Source organism: Centroberyx gerrardi, chromosome 3 (genome assembly GCF_048128805.1).
Source record: "Centroberyx gerrardi isolate f3 chromosome 3, fCenGer3.hap1.cur.20231027, whole genome shotgun sequence".
Lineage (NCBI taxonomy): Eukaryota > Metazoa > Chordata > Actinopteri > Beryciformes > Berycidae > Centroberyx > Centroberyx gerrardi.
The window spans coordinates 5620293-5638324 of record NC_135999.1 but is presented as its reverse complement, the minus strand read 5'-3'; the positions used below and the strand labels follow the sequence as shown (position 1 = coordinate 5638324).

The 18032-nt window shown below is 47.2% G+C and overlaps 1 protein-coding gene across 1 annotated transcript; it reads right to left on the bottom strand.

The window, feature by feature from the left end:
- Positions 1-1409: 1409 nt before the first annotated feature.
- ubn2a (ubinuclein 2a) lies at positions 1410-17727 on the bottom strand. The gene is made up of 18 exons (XM_078282669.1): positions 17176-17727; positions 16025-16150; positions 15473-15574; positions 14333-14446; positions 13701-13804; positions 11970-12528; positions 11242-11312; positions 10792-10921; positions 9572-9678; positions 9037-9147; positions 8387-8530; positions 7430-7480; positions 7262-7304; positions 6307-6787; positions 5105-6144; positions 4628-4838; positions 2984-3052; positions 1410-1562 (listed from the first exon to the last, which is right to left on the bottom strand). The coding sequence occupies exons 1-18, from the start codon at positions 17473-17475 to the stop codon at positions 1516-1518; spliced, it is 3810 nt and encodes a 1269-aa protein (XP_078138795.1). The 5' UTR covers positions 17476-17727; the 3' UTR covers positions 1410-1515.
- Between the last annotated feature and the right edge of the window lie 305 nt (positions 17728-18032).

Below are 18032 nucleotides of genomic sequence, written 5' to 3'. Positions count from 1 at the left end.
GGCGCCGTTCTCGGTGCCGCTGGCCAGCCAAGCACGCGCACGCACACACACACACACACACAGAAGAGGGGCGGGGAGCTAGTCGGGGAGATAAGAGGACAGTGAAGAGACTCAGGAAGAACAGTTTTCGTTAACGGAGGTATTCGGCAGAGGGAAGGTATATTTCTAAGATCGATAAAAAAAAGGAGTCCTGTGTGACGTCACATCCACAAACATTCACAACTCCCAGAAGAATGCACTGACAGTTGAGTAGAGGTTGAAAGCCAAGCGACGACTTGCACTTTTGCATTGAGCGTTTTACAGTCCTGCATAGTTCTTTTTTTTTTTTTTTCAAACTTTTTTTTCCCATACAAACTAAGGCGTTGTGTTATATTGAGTTTTGAGTCGGTTTTTCCATAAGCAGAGAAAGTAAATACAAATCTTTTAACTTACGAAAAAAAACAAAAAAAAATGTTTTAATTCAAGTAGGCTACGGTCTCGCGTTTCTCCCCTCTCTCACAAACCCCCGCTCCTCCCGCCTGAAGAGGAGTCCGAGCTTTTTTGTTTTTTTTTTTTCCTTTTTTTTTTTCTATTTCAAGTCTTTTTTCCAGAAAAGGTCCAGTGTGATAAACAGCACCAAAGACACACTGAAGCAAGAGAGGGGGGAACATGCTCGCACGCACTCACACTGAGAAGGGGATCCGCTCTCTCACCCGTTCAGACTAACCTGGAAAGAAAATACAGTATATTGTGTTTTATGTACATACACACATTCAAAAATCAACCTCACCTGCTTTCTCACACAGCTTCATTTTTTTTGTCCCTGTGTAAATTACAAATAATTTATCAATATTAATATAAGCTACTACTTAACAGTCATTTGTGGGAGCAGAGGTGACCTCCAACAATAAAATTCTACGGACACGACGATTTCCCCACATCGGAGACAAAAGGACAGAAAAATAATTATTATCGTTTCTCAATCCGTTTTTCTTTTTTGATGTTTTTTTTCGTTTTGTTTTTTTTTGTACTGCAAGAACAAGAAGAGTCCCGTTATTCCACATAAGCTTAAATACAAATTATATTACGTAGCGTACTACTACTCTCTTCTGTACCGCCACCTAGCTCACACTCTCATTCCACAGTGATCAAGGTCGGTCGTATGTAAACATGTTGACGAAATAAAAATAAAAAAAATAAAATAGGCAGAACAAAAAAAAAAATTAAAAAGAAGTGTTTCATCATTCACTCCCGACGTCTTGTTCTCATACCCGCTAATTAGAAAATACACTTAAATTAAATTCATTATCATTTCCATCGTAGCGAGGATGAACTGATTCTCCTTTAGGTCCGTTTAAAAAAAAAAAAAAAAAAAAAAAAAAGGGCCAGTGGAGCCCTCCCCTCCCCCTCCCCCTCCCCCCACCCGCCTGTATTACATCAGTCCATCAAAAGTGAAGATTCCTATTGGTGGATGTCCTCCGGGAGGCCGTGACGTCGTCCCGACTGGTCTCTCTTGCATCCTGCGCTGTTTATTGGTCAGTGGGACTTCCTCTTCATGTCTCCACCCTGGCTTTGGTTCGCATCTGGTTGGAGAGGATGTGGATGTTAGAGCGCGTGGAGAGGGGAGGTGAGACAGTTTGTCATTCTGATGTGAGAGAGATCCAGCAGCCTGTTGCCCCAGCAAAAGTTAAGTTCAAACGTAGGCTATTTCAGCACTAAATTACCGTTAAATTAAAATTTAAATGGTTGCACCAACTGAAATTGTTCCAATGCAGTACATAAGTTAAGTCTTAAAACTTACACCCACTCCTATTAGGTGTTAAGTCTTCCGTAAAATAGCCAATGGCATGGCACATCAAACTGATGGATGGGAAAACTTGCTGAAGGACCCAGAGGAATAAATATCGTGCAGTTTACATCAGAATTTTAGCTAGGTTACAATAAATAACTGTTTTAACACCTTATTAGTGAGGGGGGAATTGCATTGGGTCTAACTACATAGCTTTTACCATGGCCAAATTAATGGTTACACAACATATGGGAGATAAATGTACTTTTGTAAATGTACCGATTTTGGTTCGCACATTATTGGAACCAGAAGGTGAGAACGTCCCTGTCCCTTTATGCTCTACTAGTTAAGACTTTAAGTTTCCATGGTGCAACTAAACGAAGACACAGCTTCAGTGTCAAACTAACTCGTTTCAATGTAACATTTAGTGTAGAGTTTACACCCTAACTTAACATCCAACGCACGTCCAGCTGGTGCAACAGGCTGCAGGAGGCTGCCGCTGGGCCGGCAGCATTTTAAAACACTCTTCAAGGAGGAGTTGTGTTTGTCTCTCCTGGTGTTCAGATGGTTGTTTGGCCTGAGAGCTGCAGAAGAAGCAGGTGAAACTGGACTGCGAGGTTCACAAACTGAATTCAGCCAGTGCCAATGCTAAATACAAGGAAGCCATGAGGGCAACTGCAACAGGTTTCAAAAATTTGGGCAAAAAACCTTCACACAGAGCATAAAACAAAGACGTGTTGATGTGCGGCGGAGAGCTGCTCTCCCTGTGACTTCAATTAGCATGAGCAGTGGCGAATGTTTGTTTTTGTTTGTGCGCAAATCACACATTCCAGTTTCACTTGTTTCTTAGAGCGCTCTCGAATCAAAGAACCATCTGTATATCACATGAAAAAAAAAAAAAAAACATTGAATATTCTCACTGCGTATGCTGCATACTCCTGTGGGAGGCTCTGGAGATCTAGCCAACGCTAATGTATCACAGGATAGCCCACGCTCCGACAGATTTAACATCATGCGTCTACTGTGCTACGGCTACAGGAGGACGAGCCACAGGCATGCCGACCACCACATGTACCGAAGCAAGCAGAAAAGGTACGGAACAAAGACGATACGGCAGCGGAGCAGAGGACGACAGGTCAACTCGACACAGACAGATGGAGAGAGGGAGGGGAGGAGGGAGGGGGAGGAGGGAGGGGGAGGAGGAATGCAGATTACCTGAGAAAGCAAGCTGCAAGTGAGGAGGTAGGGCAGCCTGCGACCCTGACTGGAGACTCTTATACAGATCTGAGGAGAGATGGAGGGAAGGGATGGAGAGATGAGAGGGAGGAAGGCAACAACAAAAAAAAGGGGATATGGAAAAGAGAGAGAGAGAGAGAGAGGCAGAGAGACAGACAACAAAAGAGAGGAGAGGATCAGAGGCGAGGCAAGTACAAAGGAGTGGGATGACGGAGACGGTGCACAAAAGATGGAGATGGAGAGAACAAAGGAGGGAGAGGTGGGTTTAACAGAGGAAAAAAAAAAAAAAAAAAAAAAGAGGGGGAGACAGGGCAAGAGGGTCACAGCGAGAAATCCGGAGCACAGCGGAGGTGCTGCTGGTACACTTCAGTATGGGTGTGTGTGACGCAGACACACAACACTGAGGGAGTGTGCGCACACGCAGACACAAACAAGCACACACACACACACACACACACACACACACACACACACACACACACAGCCAGTAGGTGAACCTACAGGCTGTCATTAAAATAAGGAGAAGCTATGAATATGTAAATCGCTCCCATCTACCATTTTAAGTCTCCTTTCTCTGTTTAATTCCACTGGCTAATCTGTCCGTACTTTAAAACCGCCCTCTTCTCCAACAGTGAATGTTAATCATAAAAAAATGAATACAAATAAAATACAATAAATTCAATTCAAGAAACTTTATCCTCAGAGGGCAATTAGGTTTTTAGATTTTCTTTAAATAAACAAATAATAGAACAGAATAATAGATTAATAATAAATATAGAAATAAATGGATATATAAATGGACAAATTAACTAATTAAACAAATAAATAGAGTATTACAGTAGTTTAAAAAAGCAATCTGAAAAAGCAGAATAAAACATAAAGCAAAGCAGGTGAGTTTCAATCATGCCCACAGGTAATGTCTGAGAAACAGTGTTCAGTTCCGTCTGTTTGGCACATTTCCATTTCCTAGTCGAGTCAATTAAACATATCTGTTGTTTGAACACCAGTGAAAATTAGCTGGGATTCCCGCTCCTAATGGAAACCTCCGGATCACCCAATTACCAGCGTGATAATGATATAATTGCACGGATACTTAATTAAATGAGTAAATTAAAACATTTCATGGTGAATACTCTTTGGTTTTGCATTAGATTAATATGCTTTTATCGCAGGGATGAAATTTGAAATGCTGAAAATGTGTGAAGTGATATTCCCTTTAGAGTGTGTGTGAAGAGAGGACTGGGACTGTTGTAGACTAGAGGACTGTCCCAATGTTTTGCTGACTGACATGCTAACAATCCTTCACTCCATTTCAGACTATTTCTCTGAGGATTTTCAAAAGATTTTTACTTGCAACATGAAACTGATTTTGCAGGCTGTGTGAAAAAAGCTAACATTTCCCTTGGCCGTTCTTAAGCTTATAATCTAGAGGATTTTATTCACTTTTCATTGTAGGGACCTCACTCAACCATAACCTCAATCTGTGGAAGGGACTATCACCAGTGTTTTTTTTAGTGCAACAGGAAGGTCTCTGAAACAACCTTTAAGCCTTTTGACGCTAAAACACTGAAACCACAAATTATACTCTCCTCTCCCGCTATCCTGGGCCGTTTCTCCACTCACCCATTAAGTCGTTCTGTGCTAGGGAGTATCCTGAGTTGGAGCTGGGGGCGGAGCCCATGCCGGCCACCCCCGGCGCTCCGGGAGGGCTGAAGTTGAGCAACGAGGGGAACTGGAAGGGCAGCGAGACGGGCACCAGGCCTCCCAGCATCCCAAAGCCCAGTGGCAGAGCAGAGGGGCTGCCCAGGAGGGCGGTGCCTGCTGCTGTCGATACCTAGGGAGGGGAAAGGAGAGAGGGAAGGGGGGGCGGGGGGGTGGAAAGAGGAGGTGGGTAGTGGAATAAGAGGGAAGAGAGGGAGGGAAACAGAATGCAAAGGAAAGGGAGAGAGGGAAGTAGGGAGAGACAGTGGGAAGGACACAAAGAGGGAGTTTTTTCCATTTATTCAGAATTGCAACATACTGTATAGATGACGCTATAATATCCAAAGCAATGTGAAACTCAACATAAAACACCGTTTCGTCCGTGGCATGAAAACTCACCTGTGAGAGGTGTGACGTTGCGGAGGGAGTGACCAGAGTTCCTGAAGCCGCCCGGCCGTTTCCCGCCTTTGAGCCCTGGCCGCCCACAACCCTCTGCCTCGGCCCGTGATTGGCCGAGACCGAAGAGGAAGAAGGGGAGGGGCTGCTGTCCGGGCGACCGGAGCCGGACGACATGACTCCCATGTTGTTGCTGTTGGAGTTCCCGCTGCTGTTGATGCTACTGCTGCTGCTGACGGACTGAGCTTTCTGACCCCCGGCGAAGCTGCAGACGCCCTGGCTCTGCTTCGCCTGCCCCCCGCCCGCGACGCTGAAGGGGGGCCGGAAGCCGGAGGTTTTGGCGGAGTACTGGTGCTGCTGCTGGCCGGGGATCATCTGGGTGTGGGAGAGCGGGTGCGAGGGCGAGGGCGAGGAGGACGGTGAGGGGGAGGAGGAGGAGGAGGGAGGCGGGGTGGGGGCAGGGGGCCGCGGGGTGAGCTTGATGATGGGAGAGGAGTTGCTGCTGTGGGACGACTTGGTGAGGGTGGCCTGCATGGGCGTGATGAAGTTGGCCTGGTGGTGGTGGTGGTGGTGGTGGGCGTGGGATTTCCCCTGGGAGGAGTGGGAGGTGGGGGACGGGGAGGAGACCACCGGGGAGGGGGGGCAGAAGGACTGCAGGCCGGGGTGGGAGTTGGAGTTGGAGCGGGACAGGGAGGAGGGGGAGGAGGAGGGGGGGATGGCGCCATTGCTGCTGACGCCGCCGGCTTTGGCACTGCTCTTGGCCGGTCCTTGAGGGGCTGCCATGGCTCCCAGCACCCCCGAAGGGCTGGCGAAGCCCTTCTGGTGCGGGGGCAGGAGAGGGGAAGCCGTGGGAGGGGGCCGCTGCTTGGGAGGCGACGGGGAGGGCTGCGGATGGAGCTTGCCGCTCCCTCCCATCAGCAAGCCCGGCCTGTGAGCGGGCGTCACCATGGTAATGTGTCTCTGATTCTGGTTTTGGCCAGCAGCGCCGGATCCTTTGATCAAGCCGTAGGGGCCATCCGCCGCCCTGGAGGCCAGCGACGAGCCTGCCGCCCTGGAGGCCAGCGACGAGCCTGTCGCCCTGGAGGCCAGCGACGAGCCTGCCGCCCTGGAGGCCAGCGACGAGCCTGCCGCCCTGGAGGCCAGCGACGAGCCTGTCGCCCTGGAGGCCAGCGACGAGCCTGCCGCCCTGGAGGCCAGCGACGAGCCCGCCGCCTGCAGGCGAGCCATGGCGGAGGCGGAGGGAGAGGAGGAGGAGGAGGAAGAGGAGGAGGTAGAAGAGGAGGAAAGCGGCGCCGTGGTCGGCAGGCTCCCGGCGGGCACGGCCGCCAGCGGGGCCGTCTCCATCTTGGACAGGGAATGTTGCTGCGTCACGGAGAGCTGGGAGGCCGAGGGGTAGTGGGGGGTGACGGAGGGCGGGGAGGAGGTGGGGATGTGGAGGGGCGGGGGGGACAGCGGGCTGTCTGAGGGGCCCAGGCCCTTGGTGGCGCTGCTGAGCAGGGCCAGAGCGTGGGAGATGGAGTCCAGGGAGGGGGCGGTCAGGTCCTCGTCCAGAGAGTCCGACAGACAGATGGGCTCCGAGGGCGAGGAGGAGGGGGGGCGGCGGGCGGAGGGCAGGGCCGGCGTGGCGGTGTGCAGAGACGGAGTGGAGGTCATGGGGAGAGGGGGTTTCTGGATCCACGGGCCCTCCTATAGAACAGGAGACACATGGTTAGTGTCTGTGGCTTTGAGTTGTGATCCAACATGGCATTCAGACAGGACATTATGTGGGGGAAAGACAACCACCCAGCCTAGAACTAATGAAGTAGGTTTAAGACTGTTGAGACATTAAAATGATGGAATAGTTCAATTTAAATTTTCTCCAAGTCAGACAAAATGAATGCCAAATAACCGCTCTATCTTCAAAATAGGGCAAGTATGATGATAACGACCGAGACACATTAAAGGCAACATTATGAGGCAATGTGCTGTTATATTGCTGCAGGCAGCGATGCTGCTTGGCAAATGGGTCAAAATCTAAGTAGATAGCACGGTGGGTTTTAAGAGCCAAAAGTAATGTGAAAAAGTGCAGTTGGACCAATTTTTTTTTTTTTTTTGAGGTAATATAGATGGCCAATTTCACAAGCTGTTTCCTATCATGAGGAGCAGAGAGCCGTCACTCACCTTGGCTTTGGCCTTGGGACCAGGCACCACTCTCCTCTTGACTCTGCAGGGGAAAATACCAGCATTTTCCATTTAGACATCACATTCAAGCACATTCTTATAGAAATGATTGAGTGGTTACTGCTACTCAAGTAACCTGGGTTGGTTAAGGAGAAAGTAAATACTCACAGGTTTCCAGTGAGGTGACTGTGAACGGCACGACTCTCCTTGAACAGAATCCTGACAAGAGGAAACACACAGCGATAAGAGATAATGAAACAACAGCTTCATATTGATGCCAGAACCAGCTGACTAGAATGGAAAGGTTAAGGTCGGGCTGAATTTCTCATTTAATTGCCCCGGCTCGGGTTCAAAATTCTTTCTTTGCAGAAAAAGCCAGGCTTAAATTGGACATTTCCCCAAGCTGCTACCCTTAGGGCTTGGTCCAGTGTTTTCTCAAGTCATGGAAAGCTTTCATTCTTATGCCCAGTTGAGCTCTAAAGTACCAAAAACCTTCTAATAATCACCTGGTCTCAAATAACAGCCTGTCTCTCATAGAGATCTTCATAGTTAAGCAAATGAACAAAGACTCCAAAGAGTTATTAATGCTAAGTGGCAGGTGATAAAATGCATTCTGTTGGAAAATATATTGCTGAATCTTTGCACAGATATACATGCCATATTTTACTATTATGTGTATTGTTTATGCATCTTGTGTTTAATGTGCAGATAAAATTCTGTCTTTAGCAAGAACCCAGTGATTTCTGTAGTAGAAGCAAATACATGGCCAGGCTACTATTACAAGGTAAACAGTAAACTTGGGTCAATGGGTAATACATATATATGCGCCCTGATTACTATATGCATGTGACTCTGGATGGTGATAATGAATCATGACAGCCAGGAATGTATCTCACACTCACACACACACACACACACACAACTAAATCTTACAAAATTTTAACTTAATTCTAGTCCTATGGCTAACTCCATTGTTCTCGCTTTGGAGGATTTTCTGTAATTTTCCATCACTGAGAAGGAATTTGGTCCTCATAAGGATATAAGCACCAGAACACACACACACACACACACACACACACACACACACACACACACACACACACACACACACACACACACACCGACCTGGCCTGCATCCAGCCCTTGGGCCATAGTGGTTTGACCTCGTTCTCCATGAAGGCTTTGAGGTAGTCCTCCACAGACAGAGAGCACTGGCTCTCCAGCTCATAGCAGCTCAGCTTCACTCGCACCAAGCTGCACAGCAGGTTCCTACACAAACACAATGTTACATTGAACACAAATCAGTCACTATTTATTAAAACTGAAACTAGCAGGCAGGTGCAGAGGACATAATGGCTGAGAAGATTTTGTCATTCTTCAGGGACGTGAAGAAAATAATGACGTGGCAAATCATCTTCCCTAGAGATGAATGGGAGCCGTTTGTGAAAGTTGTTGTTGACTGGAAAGCCGTTGTAAGGCTCCTGAGTGAATCATTGGACGCCAGTCAAAGATTTTGTTTTTTTTGACACTTATGCTTTACTCAGGGTTCCCACACTCAGACATCAAATTCAAGGTCTTTTGTTTTGTCAAGGTTTTTTTTCGTGAAAGATAAGGAATCAAAATTGGCATGTTTTGGGCTAAGACGGTCAAAACTGCTAATGTTCTAACAAGTACTTTAAAAGGCTATCCATTCATTTTAAAGGCCTGGTTTTATTTTTCTCAAATCCACAAACTACACACACACTGCCCCTGGCCCAGGATCCCAGGATTATTACCTGAGCTTGTCGTCCCAGATAAACTTCTTCCGCGGGCCCATCACCCTTTTCCCCGGCTTCTCCTCGTCCTCCTCCTCTGAGCCATTCTTCTCGCCCTCCCCCGACTGCTGCCTGCAGGACACACACACACACAGTCAGAAATGTATAAATGCATGTGCGCACACACACTCAGAAAAACTATCAACTAGAATGAACTTGGTCAAATGATCATATGAAGAGTTCCATTCCAAATCGCTATATATCCATCAGTCAGTTTTTCAAAAACACAGGCGGTGCTATTCTCAAAAACACAACTACTGAACAAAGATCTAAAGATGACTCCTAACTTAAATGCCAACAGTCATTTTTTAAGAGTAGGTGTTGGTATTTAACGGCTGAATTGGGAGTGAACCTCTTCATATACATTCATAAAAAGCAGAAGTGATGAGGCAGAGGCAGAAGAGAGGGGGAATGATGACAAAATGTAGTAGGAATTAAATTATTTTCTCTCTTAATTGCCTGTCTTCTGAAAGAAAAACAGGAGGGATTTTCTTACTTGGCAACCTTGGCCATGCAGTCCATGTTATATCTGGCTATCTGCTCTGGCATCACGCTACACACCGCCAACTTCAGCTTCAACAGTGGCGTCCGCAGTCGGTCGTCCTGAGAGAGAGAGAGAGAGAGAGAGAGAGGCGGGGAGGGGGGGTAACAGAGAGACAAAGAGGGATACAGAGAAGGAAGAGATAGGAGGGAGGGAGGGAATGGAAAAAAACAACAGAGTGAGAGAGAGAGAGGGAAGGAGTGAGTGAGGAAAGTGGGGAAAAGATGGAGGAAGAGCCACAGCGGGAGAAAGAGAGACAGAGGAAAAGGAGGAGATAGAGAAGAGAGAGAAAAGAGAGGCAGAGGAAGAAAGGAAATATGAAATGAGGAGAACAGAAAGAAGGGAGGGGAAGGAGGGGTAGAGAGAGAGAGAGAGAGAGAGACAAAGAAGTGGGGGGGGGAGTATGTTGATGTATTTTGTCAACAATGCCACTCTAATGGTCCATGACAAAAGACATTTGGAAGCCTGTTTTTAGCAGCAGTCCTCATTGCGCTAGTCCGCCTACACTGAGAGCCCCGCACATTAGCAATTGAAATGGTGAAGGTGGCTGTGGATTAAAATATAAAACAGCTAGAAAACTAGAGAAACTAGAGGATAGGTTTCACTGCAAATCAGAAAACACGGCACAAGCGCACAAATTCTGGGGGAAGCACTTGGATGTGGATTTCCTCGTTTCCCTGATTTCCCTTGAATATTCTGTGTATAGTTTCAGCCAATATTTCACAGTCAAAGATGAGTTTGAGTGCAGTTTGCCAAATAAGACACAAGGGACCATTAATCACTGGTATGATCGTGTCACGAAAAAAAAAAAAAAAAAAACACACAAAAACAGGAAGCAGCTAGAGCAGAAAAACAAGCAGAAAAAAGTTGCCTGTCCCAAAAACTCCAAACAAACAAGTTCAGATCCTGAAGATTCACAGCTACATTTTCACAATAGACCTTTAACTTCCTTTTATTAATTAGATACCGCTCAACTGAGAACAGACACGATTCGTGGAAAATAATTGTCTCCGTCTCTGATAGTATAGAGAGACTCACTCCTGGCTCAGTTTGGCTTTCAGTGACTACAGTGCCGTGGGAAAGGCTTTTTCCCGATTCACACACCAGGTGAATCCATTGCGGGGGGGGGGGGGGGGGGGGATTTATCCCTTTCTCCGCAGACGAGCGTGACTCACCTGGATGTTAAGGCTGAGCTTCTTGAGGCGTTTGAGCAGGGCCTCCTTGTTGCACGGCACAAACGCCTCCATGTGGGAGTAGATGCCGGAACGCACCTCCAGAGGCTGCTCCTGTGCCTGCAGCTCAATACTGAAGAGGAGGAGGAGAGTGTGGGATATAAAGGGGATAGAGGGATGAGAGGGAGAGAGAGAGAGAGAGAGAAAGAGGCATACAGGGTGAATTGAGGTAGGGTTGAAGGGAGAGTGGAATGGAATGGAAATGAGAAGCATGTCATCAGCATAGACAGAGGGAGATGGAGAGAAGAAGAAAAAACACGAGAGAGCAGAGAGAAACAGTGCGTCATCAAAACGAGGGAGCGAGGGAGAGCTGGTGAAAATGAGTGGAAGAGAGGGAGAAGGCGGGCGAGTTGAGATTTAGGCTGACGGTGATTTAAAAGCTGTCCTACTCACTCCAGGAGGATGTTATTCATGTCCAGGGTGAAAAATTTCTTCCTGCCCTCCTGATCAAACTGCCGCGAGGCCTGTGGGAGAAACAGGTTGAGTCAGCACACCGGCACTGTTCCATACAGCACAAACACACACACATTCATATTGGTGATGCTGCATCTGAGGACTTTCTACTGACCGATGTGCTTTCCCTTAGCCTTACTGTGAAGCTTCACCCCTACCTGCCTAACGTTAACCCTAACCTTAACCTGACTCCAATTCCTAAACCTTAAAGGGACTTTTCTACATTTGGAACCAGCAAGACAGCATTTCTCTCTCACTCTCTCTCCATGCCATTTCCCTCCTCCTCATTCTTCTTCTCTTAACCTCTGTATCTCTACCTTTCGTTTGCCTTTCTCTGCCTCTCTTTCCATTTTTACCAGCGCCTAGAAAAAGAATTCACGCAGTCTGCTGCGGCTGACACTGTTGTTCCAAGATACGAAAACAAGAAAAGACAAAACTTCTTCACAGGTAGTGTTGACGACCCTGCTGTTATAGTTACGGAAAACAAGCTTTAAGAAAGGTGAAGACAACTGAAGTTCAGCTTGGAGCCAAGAAGAGACAATTCTCATTAGACTGTCCTCCTAAGCAATGAAAATAAACATCAATGTGACTTCTTCAACTGCGCGGCATTCCCGTTTAGCTGCGGCAGAGAGGCCTCACAGATAATCGCAACCCGCCCACGGACTCACCGCCCGCAGGTCCTCGATGCGTTTGATGAGCGGAGCGGGCAGCCCGTTGGGCAGCGGGGGCGGAGAGAAAAGGGCGCTGGAGGAGCCCAGCCCCCGCCCCTGGCCGCCTCCTCCCGCCGCTTTAGGCGCCGGAACGCCGACTCCCAGAAGGCCGTTCTCCCTGGCCGTCGCCATGACGTGCTGCGGGGCCGCGTCCAGCAAGCTGAAGTCCAGGTCGCCCAGGAGATCCTGCAGCTCCTTCTCGTTGGCCGAGCCCAGCAGCGACATGACGGTGGGGTCGGAGGTGAGGTCGGCCAGGGAGACGTCGCTGTTGGCGGCGGCGCCCGCCAACTGCGGGTGGGCGGAGTTGGCGGCCAGCAGGTGGTTGGTAGAGGCGGCGGAGTGGGGCTTGTTAGGCGCGCCTCCGGCCGGGCCGGGGAGCACCACGTTGGGGTTCCTCTTCCTCATCTCCTCCTTCTCCCGGGTGAAGCGGCGGAGCATGGCCGCCAGGCACAGCGAGTCCTTCATCAGCTTCTTCCTCTTCTTCTTCTCCGGCCGGTGCAGGTTGAGGGCCGTCACTCTGTTCAAGGCAAACACAGCAACGGCTTCTTTTCAGCAAAAGATTTTTTAGGAGTATTGCAGTTTAAGGAGGGGATGACATCACATAACCAATTATAAAATGAACCCCTCATGTTAACTTTTAGAATGAAAGGCAATACAGTGTAACTGTCCTCCACTCCCTCTTGTAAAATCTTAACAAATCCACCAACTGACTTTGGGGATGTACATGAACACTCTTAATGAGGCAAGAAAGACAGTTTCAGTAACTTCATTTCAGAGGGATGGGAAAGTGGGTAGACTGGGGTGAGAGTGCAACATGAAGCAGAGATCAAACCCGTGCTGCAAATAAGTGACATTTACACAGACAGAGTGAGGCGTCGACACGCCCAGAGAAAGACAAGTCAGAAATGTGAGAAGAGGCAGGGGTGGAACCGTAGGGATTAACCTGCAGTTTGCTCTGAAAGATCTGATACACACACATATAACATCATCTGTTTCATAATGGTACTATGGCAATAGCTGCTTCTATTTTTGGACGTTTTTTTTCTTTTTTTTTTTAAGAATGGAGGCATGTTAGAGTGATCAGCCTATCTGAGCGTGGATAATGGAGTCTCTGTGGAAGGTGGTCAGCCTGTCACATCGCCCAGGAGCAAGTCACAGTCAGCATCCCTGCTTCATGATAGATGTATGAGAGCGTACGCACAAAAGCGGAGGATTATAGCATGGCGCGGGGTGGTGCATTATTAACAGGGCAGCGAGTGGACACATGCGTCATCAGATATCCACAGTGGCCCACAAATCCTTATATGTCCAAAAGGTCAGCTTTTCAAGAACAGGGGAGAAAAAAAAACGGTCTATTTTCCCAGTAACATTGGTGCATTTTTTGACATTTTAAAAAGGCATTTTCTATGGCTTGGCCTCACGGTAATGAATCTTTTTTTTTCCAAGTGGGAAATGAATGTCTCCAGAAAAAAAAACAGAAAAAGGCTAAATTGGAGATGCGGAGAAAGTGATGGCGCACTGACGGAAATGTAATTTCTCCCAACAGAGAAGCGAGGCACGCATTCAATTTCTCAAGCAATGTAAACCCGGGAGCCGCTTCCAGAAAAACGAGGAAGAACATCATTTGATCACATAAACTCCTGTAACACAACAGGCAAAATATAAACGACATTGTTCAGTCTCTCTCACCCTTGTTTGGGCACTCTGTTCTTCCTGGGTTTCTTCTCTTCCAGGTTGTTCACTTCTTTCTTCTTCCTCTTCTTAATCACCTGCTCCCTGTTGTCGTTCAGCTTCTGAAACGAGAGCACAAACCGTCTTTGTTATCTCCGGCAAGCAGATGACAACGGTCCACAGTTGCACACGGTCGTCGCCGTCTGAGAGACACATGCCGGGCTGTGTGTGTGTGTGTGTGTGTGTGTGTGTGTGTGTGTCTCAGAGATATCCGTCGGTGTGGTGGAAAGACAACGTTTATACCACGTGTCACTGGAACTTTCCACTGGAGCTGAGGCACATGGAGCTCAGGCCGGGTGGAAGCTCCTATAGGCAGGCTAGTCCTTCACACCTCATCAGCAGTAGGGGAGATACTGCTGGGTGTGTGTATCGTAACAATCAGGGATCCAACATATTTTTGCTAGCCATATTTCAGGACTTCTGCATGACTAGTCTACGACACAGTACAATTTTGGGGATATTTCCGACAGCAAGTATAAATTTCCATATCTTTTCCAGGCCTGGAGACTCCTACAACATTTAAATCCCATGAGTTTCCCGGATTTTTCTTGACCCTAGAAACCCCGGATAATAATAATTTAATCCCTCACCTTGCCCCCCTCCTCTCCCTCGGAGTCCGAGGCCGCTCTGAACTGCAGCGTGCCGGTGTTGATGTAAAATCCCCCCAGCTTGGTGGTCAGAGAGGCAGGGACCAGCTCGTCGTACTGAGAAAAACAACAATGGGAAACAGCGTGTGTAAGAATATCACCAAAAAAAAAAAAAAAAAAAAAGCAGGAAAACAGGAAATCTCCTTATGTAATCAAAGCCAATGTGTCATCTGCATATTTTTAAACATATTCTGGAGACTTCCTGCCGTCGACATGTGCGATACATGCCAACCATCAGATTATTAAAATAGAAACAGACATAAAGAAAAACATTATTCTTGTGATTAGACTGGAGAACTAATCAAACGTTCTTTTTCAAGCAAAGTGTCAAAGTTTTGGACAACATTGAGCTGTGACAAGTGATTTTTGTTAAGTAGCTCACACACTTTTTGTTGTTCAGTGAAAACGAGCCGGACTTTGTGTGTGCCAAAATAAATAAATCAATAAATAGAACCGCAATCCCTCAAGGCAACAGATGAAAAATGTTCACATCATAGAGCATATCAAGACAGAAAATATTAGAACCATTAGGGTCAAACAGACGACGTCAATTTGTGAGAGCGGAGAGGGCAGCTATCACAGCAAAACAAAAACCCCAAATACCATAAAATGACAGAATCCACACAAAAAAAAAACAACTAATTGCAGCCATTACTGTCAAGCAGACAGTGATATCCTCTGAATACTGAGCAACAAACACTGTCAAACAAGAACAATGACATATCCCACTGTGGACACAAGGAGGTCGTATTTATGAGTCATGAGGCTGATTTTAGACTGCGGTCTCCAGGTTGGTAGCGAGAACAGATACGTGTCTATCTTTAGGAGCGCCGTTAAACGTACTGTATTGAAACATCAAGCCGGGAAATACATATTTGTTGATAACGTCTGCCTCAACAGAACAAGACAGTTCAGGAATGTGATGAGGCCGGCAAATAAATCAGGATAATAGGGGGGAAAGAGAACAATGTCAAACGTTATTTTATAAAGGATAGGGTGATGTGAAAATTAAACTGACATCCTGGGGAAAAAAACAGACAACTAGAAAATCACATCCGTGTTGATGGAGTGAGAGATACTCACAGCTTCTGAGTTGTCGATAAAGGGGTCCGTCTCGTCATAGCCGAAGCCTATATCAATCAAGTCCTGCATTCGGTCCTTCCTCTTTTTCTTCCCTGTGTTAGCCTGAAAAATTTAGACAAAAAGGAGGTTAACACACATTTGTATTACAACCCCATCCCATCGACATCAGATTCTGACTTAAATTCACTCCGTAACACCTAACATTTTCCAGTAAAACCCTTACCCAAACCATAATTCTAATCCTAACCGTAAAATGGCCTCTTATCAAAGTGAGGACCGACAAAATGTCCTCACTTTGAGAAAGTCTCTCCATCTGCCAGTACTTTTTGGGACATTTGGTCCTCTCAAGAACACAAATAAACATAAACATCATCACAAATACACATAAGCATCTTAATGTACGTGCTACATGGGAGAACAACAAAATAAATGACTCACAACATTACTAAACACAAGTTACTAAAACAAGCAAGAACAGTAATGTTAATGTGATTTTTTGCATCGTGATCAGACCACAACATTTCCGAATGCAGAAATAAAAAAATAACTCACATATTTGTTTTCAAACTTTTTGGCCAGGGCCTCAACCTGCAATCGCTCCCTCTCATCATCGTTGAAGGGGTCCTTGGGGTCCTTGGGGTCGGGGGCTGAAGGCAGACTTGGAGGATTATTCTTGGCCTGGAATGAATATTGTAAGAAGATGAATATGAATGACCAGATGTCAGAGTGGCCAAGTCGTTAGAGAGAGAGACCATCCTTCAGCCGGACGACCCGGGTTCAACCCCTGTTTTGGCAAGTTTCTGCCCGGTGTCCTTGAGCAGGAATCCCTAATAGCTCCAGGGGTGCTGCTGTGCAGCTGACCCTGTACTGTGCAAGTCAAAAAATAATTTCAATCAATAAAAGTATCAATAAAGTATCACGTTATTGCCAGCAAACTGAAAATCACTGCTTCAAGCTAACTTAGTGATGTTACAAAACTACAAAATATGTGAAACATGGTGCTGCCACACATTTCCCCAGAATTCAAAATAATAAAAACTTAAACAATTAACCTACATTTTGCGAACTTTATATTCAAAATTGTCCACTCATATAAACAACAACACAATAAACAACATAAACTGAATTATCTATAAGTGCACTAATGCAAATCGAGGCGGGCGTTGCTTTGATCTCTTAGCAGTGACATTTGCCTTGCTCCCATGCTACATCCTGGTACTTCCATCAGCAATGCTCTCCCATCTATCACCCGCAGCCAGAGGGCCAAACTGCATGTGGCATTTTCAAGTGCTGTAATGGCTGTGTGACTAGGCTGTTGCTGGGCAAGTCGAAGTGAACAGGACACACAGGTAGCAGGCACAAGATAAGCTTTATCGTGTCATGTGCGAAAGAGGAGGTCTCTCTCGCTAAAACAGAAAAAAAAAAACCTACAATGTTTGAGCGCAGCTGAAGTTGGAAACACCAGACCGACCGGGCAGAGCGGACGGCTGAACGAGTGGCTAAACTGGGGCTGTCTTTTGTGTGAAATCCCATGAATGGTCAGTTTCCACCACGCTAGTCCGTGGAAGGACAAGGTGCACTTCCCCCTCTTTAGTAAGCAATGACAAGTCCCCCCTACACACACGCACACACACACACTTCCCAGCTCAATAAAATGAACTCTAAACCCCCGTCTCGCCCGGCCTGGTACTGTGGGCTCCTACCTGGAGGTTTTGGACGAGTTCGTTGTAATTAAACTCGGCGGAGGAGTGGTCGCTAGGCTCGCACAGAGAGAGGTTCAGCCGCACCGTAATCTTCTTCTTGGCTTCAGCCTTGTCCCCGTCGCCGGTTTTGCCGAAACGGCCGTTGGCACCTTCTGCCCCGGTCGCTGTCGCCTCGACCTCCCCGTCTCCGTCAAAGTTGAAGTCGGCCTCATCCTCTATCCGGCGTTTCCTAGACTCCGTGGCGGATCCAGCTGCGAAGGCCGAGAGGGTGACAAATTGTACTTTTCTCGGTTCGGCCATTTGGATGAGCTGCCTGCCTGAACCTCGCTCCGGACAGACAGCGACAGCGAGAGAGCTACTTCGCGAAACTACTCCAAATTGGAGACTTGAAGGAGGTTTCGCGAAGATGCGGCGGCTGCTCGGTGCCTAGACAGATGTAAGGGCCTCCTCCGCACCATACGAATTGAACTCCAGGGGATGCGATGGTCGGGGAAAAGTTGTTTTTTCAGTAGCTACTTGCATCCTCAATTTGCTATGGGACCGAGACATTCACAGGAGCCATCTTGGATTTCGGGAGTAAATAAAATATCAGAGAGAGGTCGCTGCGCAGGCGCGTACGGCCAAAACGGAAGCAGCGTGACAAAGAGGGGTCAGCGCGTCCAATCAGCGTCTGCCCCATTACTAAACCCGCCTCTATCACAACAGGCGATAATAACAAGACTATCATAAGATGGTACTAATATTATGACCTTTATAAAGAAGTGTCTGAGTGAAGGACAAGCAGTGAATGCAAAGTCTACACAACGCATGTGACCAGACAAAGGTGTGCAGTTTCCTCTCGACTTCAGAAAAGAAAC